The sequence below is a fragment of the Chelon labrosus genome (assembly GCF_963514085.1).
Source record: "Chelon labrosus genome assembly, chromosome: 11".
Lineage (NCBI taxonomy): Eukaryota > Metazoa > Chordata > Actinopteri > Mugiliformes > Mugilidae > Chelon > Chelon labrosus.
In genome coordinates this window covers 15009595-15030466 of record NC_140344.1, presented here as the reverse complement: position 1 = coordinate 15030466, position 20872 = coordinate 15009595, and the positions used below count along the sequence as shown (strand labels likewise).

Genomic DNA, 20872 nt, shown 5'->3' with positions numbered 1-20872 from the left:
AGGTCTGACGTGCAGCTTTGTTCCTCGGCAGTTTACAGCTGCGACCGTGGTCAGGAGGACCATAGGAGGAGTTGAATAACAACTCTTTCCTCTTGAATGATGTGTAGTCCGCCCGAGTTCAGCATCTTTTCTCTGATCTAGTCTTCAATACAAACATGTATTTGATTTTTATATGCTTTTTTTCTAGCTCTGTAAATATACTACCTATTGCATGTTTGTAGGAATCCAAAAATCCCTCGGGTGCCTGGATAGATTAAATAGATTAAAAAAAAAATGCACTGCTATAGTTCCAGTGATCACTCACAGAAAATATAGTTGTTATATATAGTTGTCAGTGTCCTGTCTCTCACACAGACAAATGCATCCACACGTACTGTAACTCAGAGATGGATTTAGTCCCACAGATATGACAGAGTCTTATATACCCTGATAAGAACTGACATATCCTCTTGTAAAATGCTTTCCACTGCGCTGCCAGATATATCAAACTAAACGCAGCAATAATAAAAAACAGAGTGTTTGTCGAATGTCTACGGTGGTATCCTCTCAGTGAAGGAGCGCCAGGAAAACAACAACAAATAAATTGGAGAGTCGCTGAAACAAGCACACACAGCTAAACTAGATATGACAGCAGCTCGTCCGAGACGCCTCTCCCTTTACCTTGGCGGCGCTCTTCAGCTGATACATGGACGGGTCGTCCGCTGGTTTGCCGGCGGCGCATTTGGTGGCACCGATGAGTTCGGCCAGAGCCTTTGCCACGTCCCGCACCGCGTTTATCAGAACCACCTGAGGAGACAGAGCCGGAGTCAATGCGGCACAATGGTCAGAGTATAGGTTTATCAGCAGCGCCCAAGGGAGAGGATTTAACACAGCAGCTGTTATCACTCCCACCTAGCCATGATACTTCAGACTTAGTGGAGGGCAGAGATACAGGCATACACAGGGGAAAGAAGAGACACAATGTGTATCAGATGAAAATGCAATTACACAGAGGATCTAACATGGAGCGCACAGCAAGACAGAGGTTTGTTAAAATCTTTAAGGAAATAAAAGCATATGACTACAGCTACTGTAATAGAAATTGTGTGTTTCTGCTTTCCATCACCTGTGTCTCAGGGTCCTCAGAGCCCATGCTGGTTGCTCCCAGTTTGACCACCTCAGTGAGCTGAGTGATGGTCTTGGCTGAAGACTGGGCAGCCTGGGCCAGTTTCTCCTGGCTGGACGCAGCTCCAGCAACCAGCAGCTTGGTGTCTTCCACCAGTGCCTTGGCCGTCTTCAAGATGCTTTCCCTGAAGGACGGGACACATTACAGTGTCACAATCTGCTCCAGAGTCACGCTCACGCCCCAGCAATATGAAAGGAAGCTGTCTCTGCTTTTCTGTACAAAATGTTCCTTCAGCAAGGATAATTTTCAATTAAAATTAATTATGTGTAATGTATCGCAGTATTCGGCTTTATTGGCCAACTGCACTTCTCCGGAGTGAGCCATCAAAAGAAAATGGGAGCTGTGGCTTTGTAGAAAGCTAGCAACTAAAATACAGCAAGTAAACTCAAAGAAATATACATGCTTTATTTACCCCTATGCTCTGAAAGCCTGTTAACCTATTGCCCATTTTTAATATTTCAAACACTAATCTTTTCTTTTACACGTTCTTATTTCTTTGCATGTCTTAGTCTACATATCTTATTTGTGTTAAGGTCATTGCACCTGTGGTCAGCGAAAGACTCTTCATTCTCGGGGTTCAGTGTTCCAGCTGAGGCGAACATGATGGTGGTGTCCAGGTCAGCGATAATTCCTGAAACGGCGCTCGCCGCCGTGATACAGGCCTGGGTGCCTTTGTTTCCCGCTTGCAGTGCTGACAGTACCAAGGACACCTGTGCAGAACACGTGAAGCAGTGCATCAGATATAAAGAAAAGCCCTTTTAGACGTGATGCACTCAAGAGTGTAAAATGGCATATTTAATGGCTAAACTGTACTTAATTTCTTTAGGGTTAGCAGAACCTTTTAGAATCTTTAACAGTGAGGTTACAAATGTTTGGAGTCAAAGAGTGCAAGGATCTGGAGTATACAAGGACGCTGGGAGTAAGAGAAGATAGCATGATCACATTGGCATTAAATCAGAGTTTGTTACTCAATCACGTTAAGTCAATGATGCAAATCATACAACTCCCCTGAAGACTTATGTCTGCTCATCACTCACGAACGAACACAGAGCCCTGAGAGGTACATGCCACAAATTACTCAAGTTTGGTAAATAAACTGAATCAAATCCTTGCCTCAGAGTGGACGGAAAATTTGTGTGCAGAAGGCTCGAAGCTGCCAGGTTCATGGAGACATTAGTGTTATTAACTGCACAGTGCGAGGGTGGTCAGGAGAGCATGCCCTCGTGAGAGCTACATAAATGCAGCAAAGCACCAGTTTATTACGACTCAAATTCATTAAACCTTCCCTCTTCAAATGCTTGCAGCATTAAAGCTAAAGCTAAAATTTAAAAAGTAATAAATAACACGCAAACATCTGAACTACTTATTATCTCAAAATGGCACACACTTATTTATATAACTACACATGCAGCAACACAGCTGAGGAGTGCATGAAATATATTTTCATAAAAATGCAAATGATGAGTTGACGCTGCTCCCAACCTTCAAACAGCAGAGAGGGCAAATTATGACAGCAAAAAATAGACTTTCTTTTTCTGAAATAAATTTAAAAAATAAGCCTCCATTTGAGTTAGAGATGCTGCACCAGTTTCCGGACGCCCAGCTTACCTTCTCTGTGACTGCACGGGCGCACTCGATGAGCTCTCTTTTGGAGAAGCTGTCTGTGGGGCTGAGCTGCAGGGCTCCAGCCTTCTGGACAAGGTATATACAGCCATGGCCCAAGTCTTGCACTCGCGTCTTTATCTGGAAACCAACCTGAAAGCGTAACCAGTGATCATGTGTGTCATTATACTACACAATCACAATCATCTCCTAAACTGGCATATCACTTAGCCAGTGGGTGGATAGAAAATTATTTCAAGCACCCTTTGAGAAGAACTGCTGGCACTACACCTTTAATTTCCAGACTGCAATTCACGGGTGGGTGGTACTTCATTACAAGCATCACTATAGGATTTTAGACTTGTCGAGGCACAATGTCGCTATGGTAACCAGCTGGGTTTCCAGCAGCCTGCTATACACAATATATTGATAGGAGCAGTGTGCTTATTAGAGCAATATTTACACACATTACTGTCCTTGGACAACAGAGGCAAGCTTTAAGTAAAGAGTATGTGGGTCTCTCAGGGTGCCGAGAGAGAAGGATGCTGAAGGGGTATATTTCTGTTTGATCTCACACTGCTGGCGCAGCCTTGAGGAAGAGGAATCATATCAAAGAACAGCAAACATCTGCTCTGATCGGTGTGTGAGCGAATATATCCGGAACCATTTCGGTGTAAAATTCAGACTTTAGCTGTTATTTCAGTCTGACATTTCAGAGGCACAATTGGAAAAAGACACAGTGCACGGCATGATGAATTCAATCTGTCATACAAGTCATTTTCTCCCCACATCCTCCACATGAGAGCAAGCAAAACCTCTCACCTCCTCCGGCTCCGCAGTGGCAGCAGCGAGACGTCCTTGGTGTGCTAGCTGTCCATAGTCCACTGTCACCTGAGAGGCAAGACCGCCGAGCTCTTCAGGGCAGGTTACTGACTTGGTCATCTGGGTACGAAGAAAACATACATCATCAGCAGATTGTAAAGGAAAAACTGGAAATGCAATGGAAAACGCACAGGAACCAGGCACTGGTATAGCAGTGCATTAGTGTGCTCACCATTTCCTGTGCAGTGATGGCGATGGCCTTGGAGAACTTCACCATGGTTGTCTGGTAGTCCACAAAGGAGCCTTCGGGTTCAGGAGGTGTTCCTTCATCCAGCTGTGAAAATCAACCTTTTAGCAACGATTCACTTCAGGGCTTAAAAAGCTAATCAGCGTATCTTTAACAATAGATACTTCCATTTATGTGAGACTTTTGATTAGTTTAGGGTGCAGCATATTAGAGAGGGTTTTGAGGTTTTCATTTATTTTAGTTAGTGGAAATAATTGTTGCACCATTCATAAAATACCCGATGAGCAGCTCACACATTCTTAAAGCCACTGCAAATTAGAGCACAGCGATATTCTTTATTATCTTATAGATTAGCATTGGCCGATTTCACAGCAGACATTTTGATTTGTCACAGTAGCAAAGGCACAGGTGTATTAATGTTCCATTAAGAGTCCCCAATGAGACATGATATTGAACCAGAGTGCACAAAAGCAAGACGTTCCAGATATGGAATGAAGCTACCGTTAATATGAGTCAGAAAGTCTTCAGGGAAAAAGGGTCTATTAAGGTATGAGAATGCATCTAATTTTGTCTTTTGATGCAGATTTCAGAAAGAACCCCGGTCCTGGGCCTATTCCTCTTCTCATACTAAGTCATTAAGAAATGGTTGGCAACACCATTTAGGAAACCTAAGAATTTTCTATTTGGAAGTATGGTTTGATACCTGATATATACTTTCTTAATATAAAAAAATATTTAGAGCACAAACATATACATTTTTATGTATTCATTTTGTAAATGTATGTACGGTGATGAATTTATGGTTGCTATGCTACCGTTAAACAGAGGGTAAAAATGTGAAGGTTAAGCCAAGTGTATTATGTCTAAGTATGTGCAGATCCTTGTCAATTATTAACCGCACTGTCAACACACAGACATGTCCCCTAGCAGGGTGAATGACAGCTAACATCACCAGTGGGCTGTGGATTTAAAACTTGTCATCTCTCGGACTAATGAGAGTCACTGACAAGGACACACTCTGAGAACACCCACTGTGGAATTACTCTTCCAGGGCGAGCTCATTCTGCCTTCAGACAAATAAAATATGGAATAAATGTCAACCTGGAATCCATTCAAACCACCTGAGAAGACTTCCTGTGACACTGTAGCGCACATTCATATGGTCTCTGTCAAGACACACGCGAACGCACACTTACTCACCCGGCCCATTGCCTCGGCGATGGACTCCACCATGCCTCCAACCATGCCACCCTCACTCGCCGCCTCGTTCAAAGTCACCATGATGTCGTCCACGGCCTCCTTCATCAGCTGGGCCGCTTCAGAGATGGCATCGTGAGTGTGGGACGCCTGAGGACACAGTGAGCTGATTAACGTTTGTGTGACACCGTCTTGCTTTGGCCAGAAGAAAATTTATCAGCTTGACAACTGCTCCGGAGCGTCCCTGCAGCTGGCAAGAACGCAGCGTCTCACTAGAGGACACTTCGCTAGCCTGGCTCCTCGCTGCTGCAGGGACGTATGCCTCATCTAACTCCCTTCTAATAATTCAAGTTTCAGAACGCTTACAGAAGGCTGTCAGGCAGTCTGATGAGAAAAAAGTAATTCCTCACCAAACTCTTTTAGTATTTTATGGCTCTAATCGTGGTAGTCGAGCAAAAGTCTTATCAGATCATGGGATTAGAGGTTTCGCCGGTTTTGTAAAATTGTTATTAAAATAGAAATTTTAACTCTAATAGAGTGGCATAAACCTTGTAAGAGAAATCCCTGGAGTTTAAGCAATTCGGTTTAATACAGGCATAATTTAATGCTCAAATGAGAACATATGAGATAGCACAATTACAGAGACTGAGGAATAATGAAATTCCTCGTGCTCAGCAGTAAAGAATGGCTCGATTATCAAAAAACATTATTATTCAACGTCTGGCTCCTTCTGCTCGCTGACCACCGTACCTACATCAGCATTATAACGCACTTAGTACCTTTGGGTTTCCCCCGCCTTCCTTGGCAGCGTAAAGCATCTGCAGGGCAGACTCAGACAGCGTCTTGGTCTGGTCCAGGATGGTCATCTGCTGCTGGTGGTCGTGCAGCTTTGAAGCCAGTCCCACTGATGCCACAATGAGAGGATCAAAGTAACTGGCCAGCTGGGTCACCTGTGAGAATATGTTTTAGAGATTTGTCTGAGAAAGTGTGGAACCACAATCAGAGAAAATCAGAAGGAGTGTGCTTTTTTTAAATCTTCCTAAATCCCGAGAGGAAGAAGAGATATGGTCGGGCCAGCACCTTGTGTCCTAGCTGGGCAGCTTCGCCTCGGGCCGTTGTGGAGACCGGATCTATCAGATGGCCGATCTCTTGCACAGAGGATGTCAGCTGGTCCTGGAGCGCCTGGTGGGTTACAACCACAGAGAATTACAGTATAAGTCACAAGAGTAAGACTACAGACCCCATTAATTTCTAACTCCTGCACAAGATAGAGCTGATGGAGTACTTGAACTCACTTCCATGGAGATATCATCTCTGCAGGGAAGGGTCTGCCCAACTGCAGCTAGGGATGCTTGCTCAATGTCCCGGATACACTTATTGATGTTATCAATGGAGTAATCACACTCCCGCTGTCCTGGTGCCTTGTCCCTGTTGTCATATCAAAAAACGCAAGTATATTTGTACTTTGTTTTGCAGATAAACACGTAGATATATATTTAAAAAATATATAATATGGATTTAAGAAACACATTTTTTCTGTCTGTGCAGAAAATATAAACCCACAGCTTATTGTAAAGAAAATCAAGAAGCAGCTTGCCTGGCTCTAAGCCAAGGTGAAAACAAATCCACCATCCACCTCTAGTACCTCCATAGCTCACTGATTAACATACTGTTTAATGTGTAATATACAATTTCATGCCAGCAGCGTGTTGTACTTCCTGGAGTCATGTCATTGCCTTGAGGTTACCAGGCAACCAGCAGACACTCATAATACTCAACCTAGCTAATAAGCTGCCGGCTCGGGATTCGTATTTAGCATACAGACGAGTTTCATCATTTCTCATCTAATGCTCAGCAAGAAAAAAATAATAGATAAAAAAATAGTTCCCCAAATGCTGAACTGCTCCTTTAAAAATGCTGTCAGCCAAGGTTAAATCAAATGCAGTCTATTTTAAGTCTTAGCGGCTGCGAGAATTTGGTAAGTGAATGGAGATTTTAGGATTGAATGGGTAGGGAACCATGTGGTGAAATGTGTTTCAGATCCACTGTAGCAGGTTTTATCATCTTAACACTGTTCTATAGTGATCAATAATCTGCTGCAAAGCAGTGGGGATCTCAGCTTGATGTGGCAATTTGCACGCCAGTTGAACAGCAGTAACAGAATAAGCTCCCCAGGTTCATCCAGCTGTGAGCGAACCTTTATTAACTTTATTCAACACGATGCTGCGGGGACAGATGTTTGAGCAGGCGAGATTAATACCAACCTAATGGAGGTGATGAGGCTCTTAATGGAATCAGAAACTGTCCTGGAGTGGCCAGCTAGTATTGACCAGGAGGGGGGATCTTTGGGGTTGAGGACGAGCGAGCGGGCCGTTTCTAAAAGGTAAGTGGAGCTGTCGAGCATGGAGCGGGCGGAACGCACAATTGGCTCCTGCGCCACTGAGCCCTGAGGAAATGAAAAGAGATTAGTGGAGGTGAAACAACAGCCCAGGTAACAGTGCAACAGCAAAGAGGTAGCCACGCTGGTCTGACAAAGTTGTTAATATTCCTTGACTACCTTGGAGAGATCAAAGGTGTAATCAAAGGGAGGGATGAGATTAGAAAGGCAGCTTTACACAGACGCAGGAAGAAACACCTTCAGTCTTTATGATACGAGCCTAAACCCCCCTTGACAATTAGATTAACAAGCCGAAGATTAGAGCAGCTGTGCCGAGAGAAAGTGCCGTTAAACACTGGCCCTCGACAGATTACAGCTATAAAGCTTTTAGGAGGACTGTGCAAGGACTAAAAAAAAAAAAAATAAGTCTTTCTCCATGAACTTTTTCCTGACATTAATAGAGAGGGCAAAACTGGACCTCAATTCGGTGTACTCCATGATTGCTGTACAAACCTTTTTGTGTTGGCTCGTATAAGTGTGCACAAGCGACACAGATATTATTTAACCTCTCTGAAGAGTAGCTCCAAGAAGCATTTAATACAATGTTTCTGAGAACAGAGGCTCTCATAAAAGATGTTCATTCAATGAGGTCATTAGCGACTGGAACAAGATTAAAAATAATGTTCTGAATGTTGCATGGGCGGATAAATACCTCATTGCTGATCTGAGCTGGGATGCTAGCAAACTCAGGGTTGCTGGCAAAGGTTGACAGATTTTCTACAGCCTCAAGGAGAGGTGCCGTAGCAACACGGCACCTGTTTCTGTTGTCCTCTGAAAAATCCCCATCCAGGCCCTACAGGAAGACAACACAATATGAATATTTGTCCTTTTCGGCCGTATTTTTGAAAGCGACGGAGTTGTACACACACATCTGCAGGATCTCACCAGACGGAAACGAATTTCTGTAACAAATATACACTCAACGTTTTGATCAGTTGGGGAGTTGACCTTGATGGTTTTGACGAGGTTGGCTGTGGTGTTGGCCACCTCTTTGGCTGACTGGACAAACTGCCTCCTAGCCACGGGGTTGGACGTTTTAGAGGAGGCCAGGCGGCAGGCGTTACAGAGGGCTGAGGTGTGCTTGGCTACAATTGTTGCTGCAGACAAAACCTTATGAACAAACACAGAAGCAGTTGAATAATCTGATGCATTTGGATGATAAACTTAATGTCAGCATTTACTTAAAGTAACATCTTACCTGTGAGGGACTACTGGCTGGGTCCACCAAGTTCTGACAAGCCATCTGTATAGCTTGGTGTGCCCGTGCAAACTGAATGGGATCCACCAACCCCTCGTGGCCTGACTGACTATTCGGATCAGAAACACCTACGAGGTAAGAGGCCTACGGGACAGAAAACAGAAACTGAGATATATTAATGTGCCAGTTTGACACTTGGAATTTTCTGTCATATTTGTTGTCACAGACAAGCTAAGACCACCCACATGCAGTCCACATTCTCCTGCAAATAAAAACATGAATAGATACAGTACGTGCAGATTCAAACTGCGCACAATAGGGGTGCTTCCGGGAAGCAGATAAGCGGAGCAAACAAAAGATCTGTCAGAGTGTGCCCTTTTCTAGAGAAGGAAAGTGAATCTCGCATAGAGACGAGGATGTCATTTTACAGCTTTGAGGGTGGGAGTCTGTAAAACCTCCAATAAAACTTGGCTCGTCTCGCATCGCTGTCATGGTTTCCAATGAAAAATATTCTGTGTGGAGCTTAATTGCCATTTAGGAATGGTTTCCACCTCAAGAGATTTGAATTTAGAGATTTGGGTTAAAACATTAAAAAGATTGAAAATTTTCTAAATGAAAATTTAAGCTGTTCCTTATAATAATATAACAATAACATTATAATAAAAAACAACAAAACGACAGAAAACAAACGTGTAGAGAGCAGAAATCTGAGAGAAGACGCGCAGTAAGTCAGAGTGACTAAGTACAATGCTGTGATCTCACCTGTCCTGCAGCCTCCGTCAACCCACACAGAGCTTTGGACGCCAAACCCACGCTGTCCCCAAAGGCTACCACATCACCTGTCTTACAGTGCTGTGAAATACCTGCCATCGACTCCCCTAAGACCTGAGGCGCGCGGAAATAGAGAGAATGTGTACAAATTAGATCTTCAGCTGCCGTCTGCGTAAAACATCCCTGACAGTTAAAGCACACAGTCCACGCATTCGTTTTGAGAGCCCGTACCTTTGAGTTCTCCATGACGCTCTCGATGCAGTCAAAGTAGGAGAGTTCGTTGACAGGCTCATTGGGGTTATCTAGGAGACCTCTGACAGCCTGTTCGCAGACAGAGATGGTATTAAGTTCAACTACAACCGACGCGCCGTTGAGCATTTCTGCTGGCGTTTCCTTACACATTCATCATTGGCTTAATTTAGAGCAGAAAACGGCAAACAATATAAATGTAAATCAAGCTGATTGGAATTTGCAGCCATGATAAATCATGATAACGGAGGCCGTAAAATGAACAGCATTAATGTAATTTTCAATTACGTATTTCTAATAGAAAAGTGTAAGTGATTGTAGGCTTCAAAATGCAAAATGCCCTTGTTCAATCAGTGTTGCTCATGCAGTTATACTGTTGATCTGAATTTAAAGCCTGTCTACAATGAACATCTCTATGCGAGTGACCAAACACAGACACGCACAAAAAAAAACAGGTCTGTGTGTGTGGTCCAGTGTACAGTACGTGTGGATGACTACCTCCAACTCCCTCAAGGCGTTGTCACACTCCTTTTGCCCCGCTGCTTGCTGGGTACAGAGTGTTATCAGCTGGTTAATACTCTCTGTCACCGCCCTGAAACACACAAGGCAGCAACACAGCCCCTTAAGTTCCCACATGTGTCCTCTGCATGCACGCACAGGCTGGCTTCCCTCACACGTGCTTTTAGTTCCCCTATTCAAGCATGGCACTGCTGGCTTCTCGCTGCGTTTGGATAACACAGCGCACAGGAGTGCCGAGATTGTCTTGAGTTTGTGTTCTGCCTTGCTGAGCACAGACGGGCTCTAGCCAAGGCTTCCATCTTCCTAATTAGACAGAGAGGAGTCAGTCAGGCCTAAAGCCCTGCGGGACCAGCTGCTTGGCTTCTCTCCACTAAGGGGGAGGATACGTGCTACCTCTAGCAATGCCGAACAGACACGTAGTAGGAGTGGCATACAGATGCAGCAGGGATATGTCTTCTGTAACTATCATTACTTGCAACAGGTGCTAATCTGGACCAGGATTCACAGTTCACAAAATGTTTCAGTTTATGGGCAAATACAGAATGATATTCATTAGAAACATTTGAAAAGAATATCTGATGCACATCAAGGCCTGTCTGCATCGTGCCGCACCTTGCCGCCACAGCGAGAAGATTCTTAGCATTGGCTGCACCTGGATCCACCGACAGAGACTTGGCAGCCAGAAGCAGCTTACTGGATGCCATGGAGATGTTCTTCAGATTACCAATGACTTGGATCTGGTCATCCTTGCTCTGTACAGGCAAGGGAAAAGAAAATTGCAGGTAATTGTTTAAGATGGATTCAGATCTGCATTAAATGTAAAGATATTAAAATCCTGAGCAGCTGCCAAGGTAAAGAACACATTCAATTTGTCCCTGCCACCAAATATATATGTTTTTTCTCACTCAGCGTGCCTCTATGAGTCTGATTAAAGCTTGCCTGTCATGCTACATCAACTCCAATCCCTGACCATCTTTCCAAATTAATGAGCAAAATAACCAGAACAAGAACATCACAAGATCTCATTACATCTGACTGTGTTAGAGCACTCTGGTACAATGAATGTGCCTAAGTGAATAAGATAAAAAGGTTCAATTAACAAATTACTTAAATAGCTCAGTTAATAGAGTGAAACAAAGAGTGACTGTGTGTTAATTTAATGTCACGTTTAGTCCATCAGAGATTTGAAGGGTTATACACTCTCCATGTGTATACTGGTAGCAGAGGATTAATACTGAACTGATTCAATAGAGCATGAATAGGTCATCATCAGGAAACCTACTTGGGTGTGTCCTGCCATCTCAATGCCAGCATCCAGGAACTCATCAAAGTCTTGGCTGAATTTCCCTGAGGCTGCAGCCAGCTGGCTGCTTGTTCCACGAGAGGAGTGGACGACCTCGCCTGCTGAGTGGTTGAGTTCAGCTGCTGTGTGGTTCAGATCAGTCTGTGCTTCCTGGAATGTCTTACTGCAGAGAGGGAGCTTCAAATACAACAGCACACAATTAGGTCGTAATATAGCAGATAAACACTGAAGTCACGAATGTTAAGGGTTTCTATCTGAATCGAGACACAGATGTCTTGTGTCATGAAAATAAGAAATGCTAGTGTTGACTCACAAAATCCACCAGTAGCTTCTTGCTGGCCTCTCCGATGCTCCTGAGGGCCATGTCGACGTCCTTCTGGCCTGGCAGGCAATTCACACAATTATTCAGGGAGTGTGACACCGCTTTGGCCACCTGAAAAACAGCACAGCATCTGTCAATGGATTGCCATTAGTCATTCTAACAATGCTCTACACAACAAAGCCCCAGAGCAAAGCTATATGTGGAAAAACATCTCAAATGCAAATTGAGCTCACGGCGCTGCACAATAATCTGTGTCACTAATTTATGCTGCTGTCACAGATATATGCCAAACAATATGTTTATCCCCTGAAGGGCTACAGGCGAATGAGCAGTTTTACTCAGGCACTCCTGAGAGAGGAATACCAGGCGAGAAAGGCACAGTGGAGAGAAAATAGCAACGCTTAGAGGGGATGATTGTTACGAAAAAAAAGAAAAGAAGAAATGTTCACAAATCAGTGGAGGAGGGAGAGATGAGAAGAACAATGTGATCACTACATGAATAGAACTGCTTCTGGGTACATATATATATGTGTGTGTGTGTGCATGTGTGTGCATACACAGATCAGGCATAACATTACGACCAACAGTTCTGACTCATCAGAGAATGGACATTGCTATGGGGTGGGGGTGCCTGGTCTGGTCTAGATGGATGCTACATGTCAAGTAACATCCACACGAATGCCAGGTCCAAGCGTTTCCCAGCAGAAACATCGTATTGTCACAAGATGGTCAATGTTGTCAGTAGTTTTAATGTTGTGGCCGATCAGTGTACATATACTGCATACATATATTACTATGACCTATTCTACCTGTGCCAGTCTCTGCTGACTCTCCGCATCTCCTGGATGAACCAGGGCCTGGTGAGCCTCATGGATCAGCATGGCCGAGCCCTCCATCACACACTGGGCTGAGTCCAGCATCGCAGCTGCAGCCTGAGGTTCCTTGGTGCTGGCAGCCACACCTCTGGCCGCTTGAGCTAATGTTCTTAAAGCCTGCGCTGTTTCTCTAGCGGCAACACCTGCAAACAACCAGCAACACCATTGAAGTAAATAAGTCTGAACACACAGGCAATGATAGACAGAATTTCATCACTCAAGCCAACTAAGTATAGATATATGGGTTTTACACATATTTTTAATATTCTGCAGCCATAGAGGGAATTTCAGGTTCACACTAACCAAACTGACATTTTAATAAATGCATTAAAATGAAACTCATTAGTTTTACTTTGCAGCAGTCCAATTTAAACATCACAAACTGAGAGGTATGTGCATTTTCTGTCTTTAATAGAACTTTAATAGAACTGTGCAAATCAGCTGGCAGGGACTAGCTGCGCCACACTGTGAGCAAACTGCGATGCTAAAATGCCCTCATTGTTTAAATAAATGACTTAATGTAATAAATATGGCCCCACATGGGAAGTGCCCTCAACTTATTACATATATAGCGCTGAGGAAAAGGGCGGCAAATTGCATCAAATTGCATTAACCAGTGGACTGGAGCCATTTGCTGATGGAATGTTAAATCCAATGAAAAAAAAAAAAAAAAAGATTAATGAGCAGCGAACAGCACCCTGGGCCACAGCATGAAGTACTGCCTGGGAGCACTCATTGTTAGAAACGTTCTTCTGAATCCGTCTTCATTTCTTCTCACTGATATCCTCGTTTGAGCAAGAACTGATGACAAAATAACCATTCTTGACTCCAATGTTGTAGTTTAAGGCGGTACTGACAGCAAAATAAAAAAATACATCCTTTACTTGATTCACAAATGCTTTTCAAATAAAAATCCCAGTCAGAGATCCACACTTATCCTCTGCAGCAATGTATCTAAGCCAGTGAGAAAGAGTAAATTATTTAACTAAACAGCTACCTAATCCCAGACCAGCTCTCTGTATTGAACACAGTACCTGTATAATGTTCATTGCCCTGTGCAGCACATGTCAGCAGCTGGGCCATGGAGGAGCCAACAGCCTTGGATGTGCTCCCCAAATCCTGAGCGCACTTTTCCAGCTGTGTGAGCGACAGAAAACAATGAATAAACCATTTTCTTCACAGCACAATATTATAATCTCCCCAGCGTAGCTGTTGTTGTTGACTGACCGTTTCCCCGGGAAGGGGTTTGAGTTGGGCGTCTATGACAGACATCTTGGCATCCTGAAGCTCGCTCTTGAGAGTCTGTACAGTTTTGAGGGCTGAGTCGATCTCCAGGGGTCCACAGGCTTCGTGGGCCTTTAAAATATATGCAGACATTTACGTTACTCAAAAGCAATTATTCAGAGATGTAATGGTGTCTCCGGTTGTAATCCATGCTGGTAACAAATTTAAATGTATCCTTCTGTGTTGTTGATACCTTCTGGGTGGCGGTCCGCAGCTCCGCCAGGCAGGTAGCTAAATTCTTGGCACACTGGCCCAGTTGCATAGCAGCAGCCTGGTCAGCCACAGTTGGAACTGCTGACTTTGCAGACGTCACCATCTTACTTCCAGGCTGAGAAAAGGTGACAGAAATACAACAACAAACTCATAAGCTCCTAATAGAACTGCGTTTTGTGTTTATCTTGCGATGCAGGGTAAACAGAGTCGCCGACTGTGTCAAGGCGAAACGCTTACCTGTAAGAAGCTCTGGCTGGCCATGATTAGTGCGAGCTGGGGGCCTAGCTCCTCAGGCTGGGACTGGCTGCTCCTCATCCCTTGCACCAACTGGGGGATAGTATCTGCTACCGCCTGAAATTAAACGTACCAACAATGTACTCTTTAAATTCTTCACCAGACTTCTGACTGAAGGAGGAAAGTGCAATAGTACAGTTGTAACACAAAAGAATACATGAGAAAGACTCTGTGATCGTACCTTGCAGCTGTGTACTAACTGCTGGTGTGAGACGGTATTTTTGTTGGAGGCTGCAGCATTTTGGGCAGCTGCGATGGTCTGAGTAGCTGCAGCCGCCGCCTGCTTAGCAGCTATCTGTTCCAAAGATACAAACAGGGATCAATTTAGTCTGAAGTAAGAGAGTGGTGTTTGGCTAAGAGGAACATTCACTTTTGCTCTGCGCAGCATTATGCTGTCATGTTCCGTACTCAGGCAGATTTCTAATCAGACTAAGAGGGGTCACAACCAGAATGTTGTAAGAAGAAGGAAATAGCTGGGATTGCATTGCTCAATCTTTATTTCACCAGTTGGGAAGGACTGCTTTGCCCTTGCTATGTTTTCTGAACTACAGCTAAGAATATACTCGAATGAATTCACACAAGACACAAGACAAGCACTGAACTGATCGAGACTGATGACAGGGGAAGACGTTCTTTGCTGAGTGGATGAGGAGGCGAGGATGAAAAAATTTATATGTTAGATCATTATTCACTGATCTGCCTCGGGTAGCACTTTCTGCCGACAGTGTCACCCCAATGAGTTGTATGCAGTATATGTTGAATTTTATATTCATATCGTAAAAAATAATATACAAAAGTAACTACCGCACGACATTTTGTCTGTACACAACAGGTGAAACTAAGTGGTTTAAATGTGATAATTGTTAGATGCACACTCTGGTCTTCACTGGCTTATACGCTATTTTGATGGAAGCGACCGTTAGCACCATTACTGTGACCATCTGATGCAGGAAAGCGGACTCCGATGCGAGTCTGATAGCAGGCTGATCCTAGCTCTGGGTAATGCATAGTTTATGTGACTGGGAAATTGAACATTGGGTGCTCTAGAGCAGAGAGAGTGTAGTCATTAGGGGCACACTGATACCAAGGGCTAAACACAGATCTCTACACTCAGATAGTTCATTCACAGCACTAATGGGATTTATGGCTCACTGCTATGGGAGAGAGAAATAGTACAGACAAATACAATAAATGAGGTGTATTTGCACAAATGACTGCTGAAGCTTTTCATTATTTGCATTCTGGAATGCGTTTCCTTTTGTCCAACATCTAAGCTCTCCATTTATTTCTACTACATCAATATTGCGTTTTTACTATAGATGTGAGAGCAAGTAGGAAAGGGACGTCTGGGCATGAGATGTGGTATTTTTGCTGGAAAGAAAAAGACAACAAAAAGATGAGAACGTGTAGACTCCTGTGACTCACCTCCAGCCTATTGACCAGTTTTTTCTTTATTGCGTTCTGAGCTGCAGCGTTTGTGGCAACACGTAGGCCCTCAGCGGCCTCTCTGAGCCTCTGCTGCTGGTCTTCATTCTCTGGGTAGGCAGCTGCCCCCTGAGGGCGTATGAACACACACTCATGTATGCATGTGCAGATGTGTGCACACAGGACACGCTGCATATTACCATTATGCGTACTGTACATAAATCAGATCTCAGTAATCGTAGCAATAGTTGAACAACTCCGCTTATACATGTTGTACAATAGACGCGAAGCGGCATTTAGCTCAGCCTGCTTTTCTGACAGTTTCCAAGGAAACCGTCAGTGCCAGATCCTCACTTCCTCTTTGATAATGGCAGTGATGTGGTGATTAATGTGTCACAGATCAAAAACATCTAACGAGCCATAAGCAGCGTTTCACTTGCCTGGGTATTTCACACTGATAATATCCTACTCGACAGTGCCAGGGGCTCATTAAGAGCCACTGATGCTGCACCCTTTTATTTTGGATGTGAAATGATGCTGGTAGCTAGCGCATACAGTAATGCCAAGACTGTTTTCTATCAAAGGAAAGCAGTTTAGATCTTTTAACGCTGCATTTAATGTCACATTATGCACACGGGAAGGCCGAATCATTGACATGGCTTGCAGGAAATTTAAATACAATACACTGCATTAATGAAACGGGTACAGTAGAGTGGTTTTAAATGATATGTGTGTCTACTGCATTCATTTGGAGTCAGCTACTAATCAATCTGAGGTAATGTAATTACAACAGAATGCCATTAGGTTAAGTTACCAGACTGAAGTGAAGCGTAAGTATACCCTCTTACCTTAGCAGCCTCAACCATCCGAGCTGTGGCATCTGCCAGGAGTTTGGCCGCAGCGAGCAGTTTCTTGGAGTTGTCAACATCGACTTCCGCCTCCGCGTCAGACCTCATGGCGTTGACCAGGTCAGAGGTGGCTTGGGCTAACACTCTGGCCTGACGCACCATCTCACCTGTTCACGCAAACAGGCAGCAAACAGCACGTGAGCCCATAACCAAACATAACAAATGTGGCACACAATACAACGAAACGATCAGATAAGATGGCATGTCACAATTCGATATGCAGTTCATGCTGCAAAGCTGACATCTTGTCCACCTAAATTAGTTTTTGTTTTTCAGTGTAGGCTGTTTTCAGTCCTTGCGCATTTTGACAGCTCGGAATCAAAGAAGCGTTACTTGTGACATGAAAACTTCAACAAACAGCAACACAAATGTGGGTCAGAACACTTTCACTGCATCAAAAGGCATATGTGATAGGGTTAAAACCATGTTTGGTATACATGACAATCAATAAATAAACTGGGCAGGTCTGTTCTTGGCTAAGTTAATTCAAAACCTTTTTGTTGATTTGCAAAATACACAGTATTAACATAGATAAAACCAGATATATTAAAAAGATGAGAACATCTATTTCAGTAGCAATGGTGATGGCCGATACATTTTTATGGTGTTTTAATTTATGCCATCACATCCAACCCTAGTGCATCAGGTAAGACATTTCTTTAAGCATACTTTGCAGAGTCACATCATTGTTGTACCTTTACTCTTATAGCTGAAGATTTCCTATGAGTCATCCTCTCTCACACAAATGAAAATCTTTGCGATATATGTAACATCTACCCACACACCTGCTATAAAAAGCTGTGTTTCCCAGACACCCACATCCAGCTCAGAATAACTCACCCAGAGAAGTCTATAAAGGACATCTAGGTGCTTCACAACCTACATCCTGTGCCCTTGGGAACCTATCTATAGATCGGACTCTCGTCATTGAACGCTCATCTGTTGCTGCAAATGTTCATGTTTTTAATGTTGATTTATAGAAGACAAACGCTTTCCCTTCAAAATAAATGCTCTGGTCATGTGTTTCCTGTTAAATTTCAAAGCCTCCATGATGCTGATTGAGACCAGATTGTGAACATTGTAGTGGTTTTGGATGACATGTTTCTTACGACCCCTTGAGAATTGACTGGGTCTGAAAATTCTTCAGGCTCATGGCTCAAACCATAACAGAGCGCCTGAGCTTTGAAAAAGGGAAGAGGGGTTTTAAGACCACTTCACATAGACAGAAATGAAGACGATATCTTAAGGCCCCCGATGCGGTCGAAACCCATCAGAACGAGTCAGACAGAAAGCAGGCATGCGCTAAAGAACAACTGACTTCTTTTTGTACTCACCAGCATCACCCATGGAAGTGAAAATGTTCTCGGTCACGTTCATAATAGTATCTGTGGCCTGGTCGTAGCGTCCGATGGGCTCTCCGCAGCTGGCGTAGTGGCGGACGTGCTGTAGCAGGTCGCTGAGGGCTTGGCTCACCACACCGGCCGCGGCCCCGACCTGCTTCAGCAGCTCGCCATCGTCGCTGGCCGAGCGGCAAGCTTTGACGCAGGTTTCCACGGAACGGTCCACCAACTTCCCGGCCTCAACAAGCTGCTCCTGACACACCGGGGAGCTGATGGTTGGGCTCACCACCTGAACCACACACAGACATTGGCAGAAATTGAAATGAATCAAGAATTGAAGACTATATGTACAATGATTCTTATTTCACAAGCACAACATGTAAAAACTAAAAACATATTATTAGCTTAGACAAGTTCAGAGGTTCAATATTACAAATTTCCAAAGTCTGACAAAGCTAAAGCAACCAATGTCACATATTCTGTTTGGATCATTTCCAGTCTCTTCATGTCCGTTTCATGTCCTTTACCTACTTGGCTGTTGAGATGAACAAGTTTTAGATCCGTACCTTGGTGCAGGCTACCAGCTGCGAAGTGGACAGTGCACACTGAGTGGCAGCTGCGATCACCCGGTTCTGCAATATGGTGTCCTCGGCCACCTGGGCCACGTTCTTGGCCTTTAGGACCAACATAGCAGCTGCATTGGCCACTGCTTTGGCCAGATTCATCAGGGTGTCCTGCAACATATTAATCAATGTCCTTCACTGCAACATAGCACAGCTGCGCACATGTGACGGAGGGGAGCGGGAAAGTAAATGTTTACGGCCCCATTTTGCTCAGCTGATATAGTGTGATTGCCGCGCGGCTAATGAACAAGGAACAACAGGAGTGCAGCAGCCAAAAGCAAGAGGCAGATAGCAATTATTAATTTCAGCCTGTTAACAATAAATTATATCTGCGTTATTAAGTACAGCAATTGGATTACAAACTACATGGTTTCAGAGCAGCAGAAGAATACTAGCTCAAGGTCAGCGAGGGCGAGAATGTGGATGATTTATGAGTACTCTTCCCGTGGCATTAACACTGGAAGAAGTGGCGTAAAAGCTGTGAGAGGAAATCTAAAGTGAGGTGTGTGCGAAACGTATTTCAGTGTAAAAAAATAAATGAGGCAGAGAGTGAAAGCTGCTGATAAGCTCGTATTAACAGAGGTCTGGAAGGCTGAATGGTCATTTTACCGCTAAATGTTAAAACACTTTGTTTTAAAACCACATAAAGGGACAGTCTAATAATAAAGAATGAGGTGATTGCATAAGTGTGTGTTGCCATTTTTAAAGCAGGGTTGAGAATATGTGTGTGTCTTCCTGTTTGGCCCGCAGTGTCATAGGAACAGTGAGTGGGTGGTGTCCAACCTGGAACTTCTCATCAGTCTCGCCCTCCCCCATGTGACGGAGCAGGTCCCCGCTGGCCTGTCCGATGCTTCCTGCTGCAGTAAGCACCGTCTGTCTTGGCTGTATGGGGATGACATCACCACATTCATTACACAGGCCTGGATCTTTCCCACAGAGGCCCCGCATAAATTATCATACACAGACCTCAGGCTCAGAAACGTATGCAGTTCAGCACTGTATGTGTACTTGTGACTAGAGGGACTACGGTTGAGGATGAGGTCCAAACCCCTGCAGTAATCAGGAAGAGTCTCACCTCAGCGGCTGCAGGCTCAACAGATCTGAGCAGATCTGACACGGCTCCTGCCAGCATCCTGGCAGCACCCATGAGCTTGTGTCCACTGCCCACCTCATCGTCCATTAATGCTGCTAGCAGCCTGACACCCTTAGACATTTCCGTGAGGTTGGAGGAGATAGTGGTGATGGCGCAGCCCACTGCTGTGTAGTCAGTTTCTGTGGGCTCACCTGCAGCGAGAGGACAGCCATCATTACATCTCTGCTGTGAGTCTTAATTGGTTATGCTGCTGCCACATTCATTTAGCTAAGCCACGGGGCAGCTTCCATGTCATATGCTGTAACACACACATCAGTGTCAGCGTCATAATTAGAGCCTATTCGAAACGGTTCCGCAGAGACAAACACGTTGATGGAGCAAGTGGCCATGAAAAAGAAAAACTTTGTATTAGATAGCGGAGGGAGTATAAGTGTGACCAAACAGATGGCAAGGTAAGATTAAAACCCTGCAAAAGGCTGGCTGGAACTTGATTGGTATTGTGCCAAGCAGCATGGCGAGATGAGAAAGACACTGCCAGAAAGCTGAGCTTCAGGACAACAAGTTCAAGATTTATTTATCACTAGATATGTTAACGGTGGAAAACTGGGTTATCTTTATTTGTTCAGAGATCATCCTCAGTGACTGCTTAACACTGACAGGAAAAACATTTATTGATTCAAACCTCGGGGTTACAATAATGTAAATATAAAAAAACATACTCAGGAAATGTCAAACACAGACTACACAGACCAGCCGTGGAAATAAATGAAAAACTGTAAATCATAGCATGTTCCACGTTATCCCTTCCTGTTTAGCATTCTCCTGGGCACCCACCTGCAGTGAGATTGACCACAGATGCTGTTCCAGCGGTGATGGCATCAACCTGAGAGTGGATTTCGTGTTTGGATTCATCCACTTTGTTCTGAACCCAAACCCTGGATGCCTTTTGGCGGAGGAAAATGAGAGCTATTGGCATTCATCTCAG

General features: G+C 44.1%; 1 protein-coding gene across 1 annotated transcript in view; it reads right to left on the bottom strand.

The window, feature by feature from the left end:
* The window catches only part of tln2b (talin 2b), a 48240-nt gene that overhangs the window by 10935 nt on the left and 16433 nt on the right, over positions 1-20872 (bottom strand). Inside the window, exons 14-46 of the mRNA XM_084555107.1 lie at positions 20722-20830; positions 19870-20078; positions 19578-19676; positions 18738-18905; positions 18166-18460; positions 16772-16938; positions 15924-16052; positions 14680-14793; positions 14442-14555; positions 14185-14319; positions 13935-14063; positions 13742-13844; positions 12642-12850; positions 11824-11943; positions 11490-11687; positions 10820-10959; positions 10187-10280; positions 9671-9760; positions 9431-9553; positions 8669-8812; positions 8419-8580; positions 8123-8263; positions 7298-7479; positions 6329-6461; positions 6114-6215; positions 5813-5983; positions 5037-5183; positions 3822-3923; positions 3590-3709; positions 2774-2920; positions 1709-1875; positions 1106-1289; positions 661-786 (exon numbers count right to left, since the gene is read on the bottom strand). Of these exons, the coding sequence (XP_084411233.1) occupies positions 661-786; positions 1106-1289; positions 1709-1875; positions 2774-2920; positions 3590-3709; positions 3822-3923; positions 5037-5183; positions 5813-5983; positions 6114-6215; positions 6329-6461; positions 7298-7479; positions 8123-8263; positions 8419-8580; positions 8669-8812; positions 9431-9553; positions 9671-9760; positions 10187-10280; positions 10820-10959; positions 11490-11687; positions 11824-11943; positions 12642-12850; positions 13742-13844; positions 13935-14063; positions 14185-14319; positions 14442-14555; positions 14680-14793; positions 15924-16052; positions 16772-16938; positions 18166-18460; positions 18738-18905; positions 19578-19676; positions 19870-20078; positions 20722-20830 (4773 nt within the window). The remainder of the gene's footprint in view (positions 1-660; positions 787-1105; positions 1290-1708; positions 1876-2773; positions 2921-3589; positions 3710-3821; positions 3924-5036; positions 5184-5812; positions 5984-6113; positions 6216-6328; positions 6462-7297; positions 7480-8122; positions 8264-8418; positions 8581-8668; positions 8813-9430; positions 9554-9670; positions 9761-10186; positions 10281-10819; positions 10960-11489; positions 11688-11823; positions 11944-12641; positions 12851-13741; positions 13845-13934; positions 14064-14184; positions 14320-14441; positions 14556-14679; positions 14794-15923; positions 16053-16771; positions 16939-18165; positions 18461-18737; positions 18906-19577; positions 19677-19869; positions 20079-20721; positions 20831-20872) is intronic.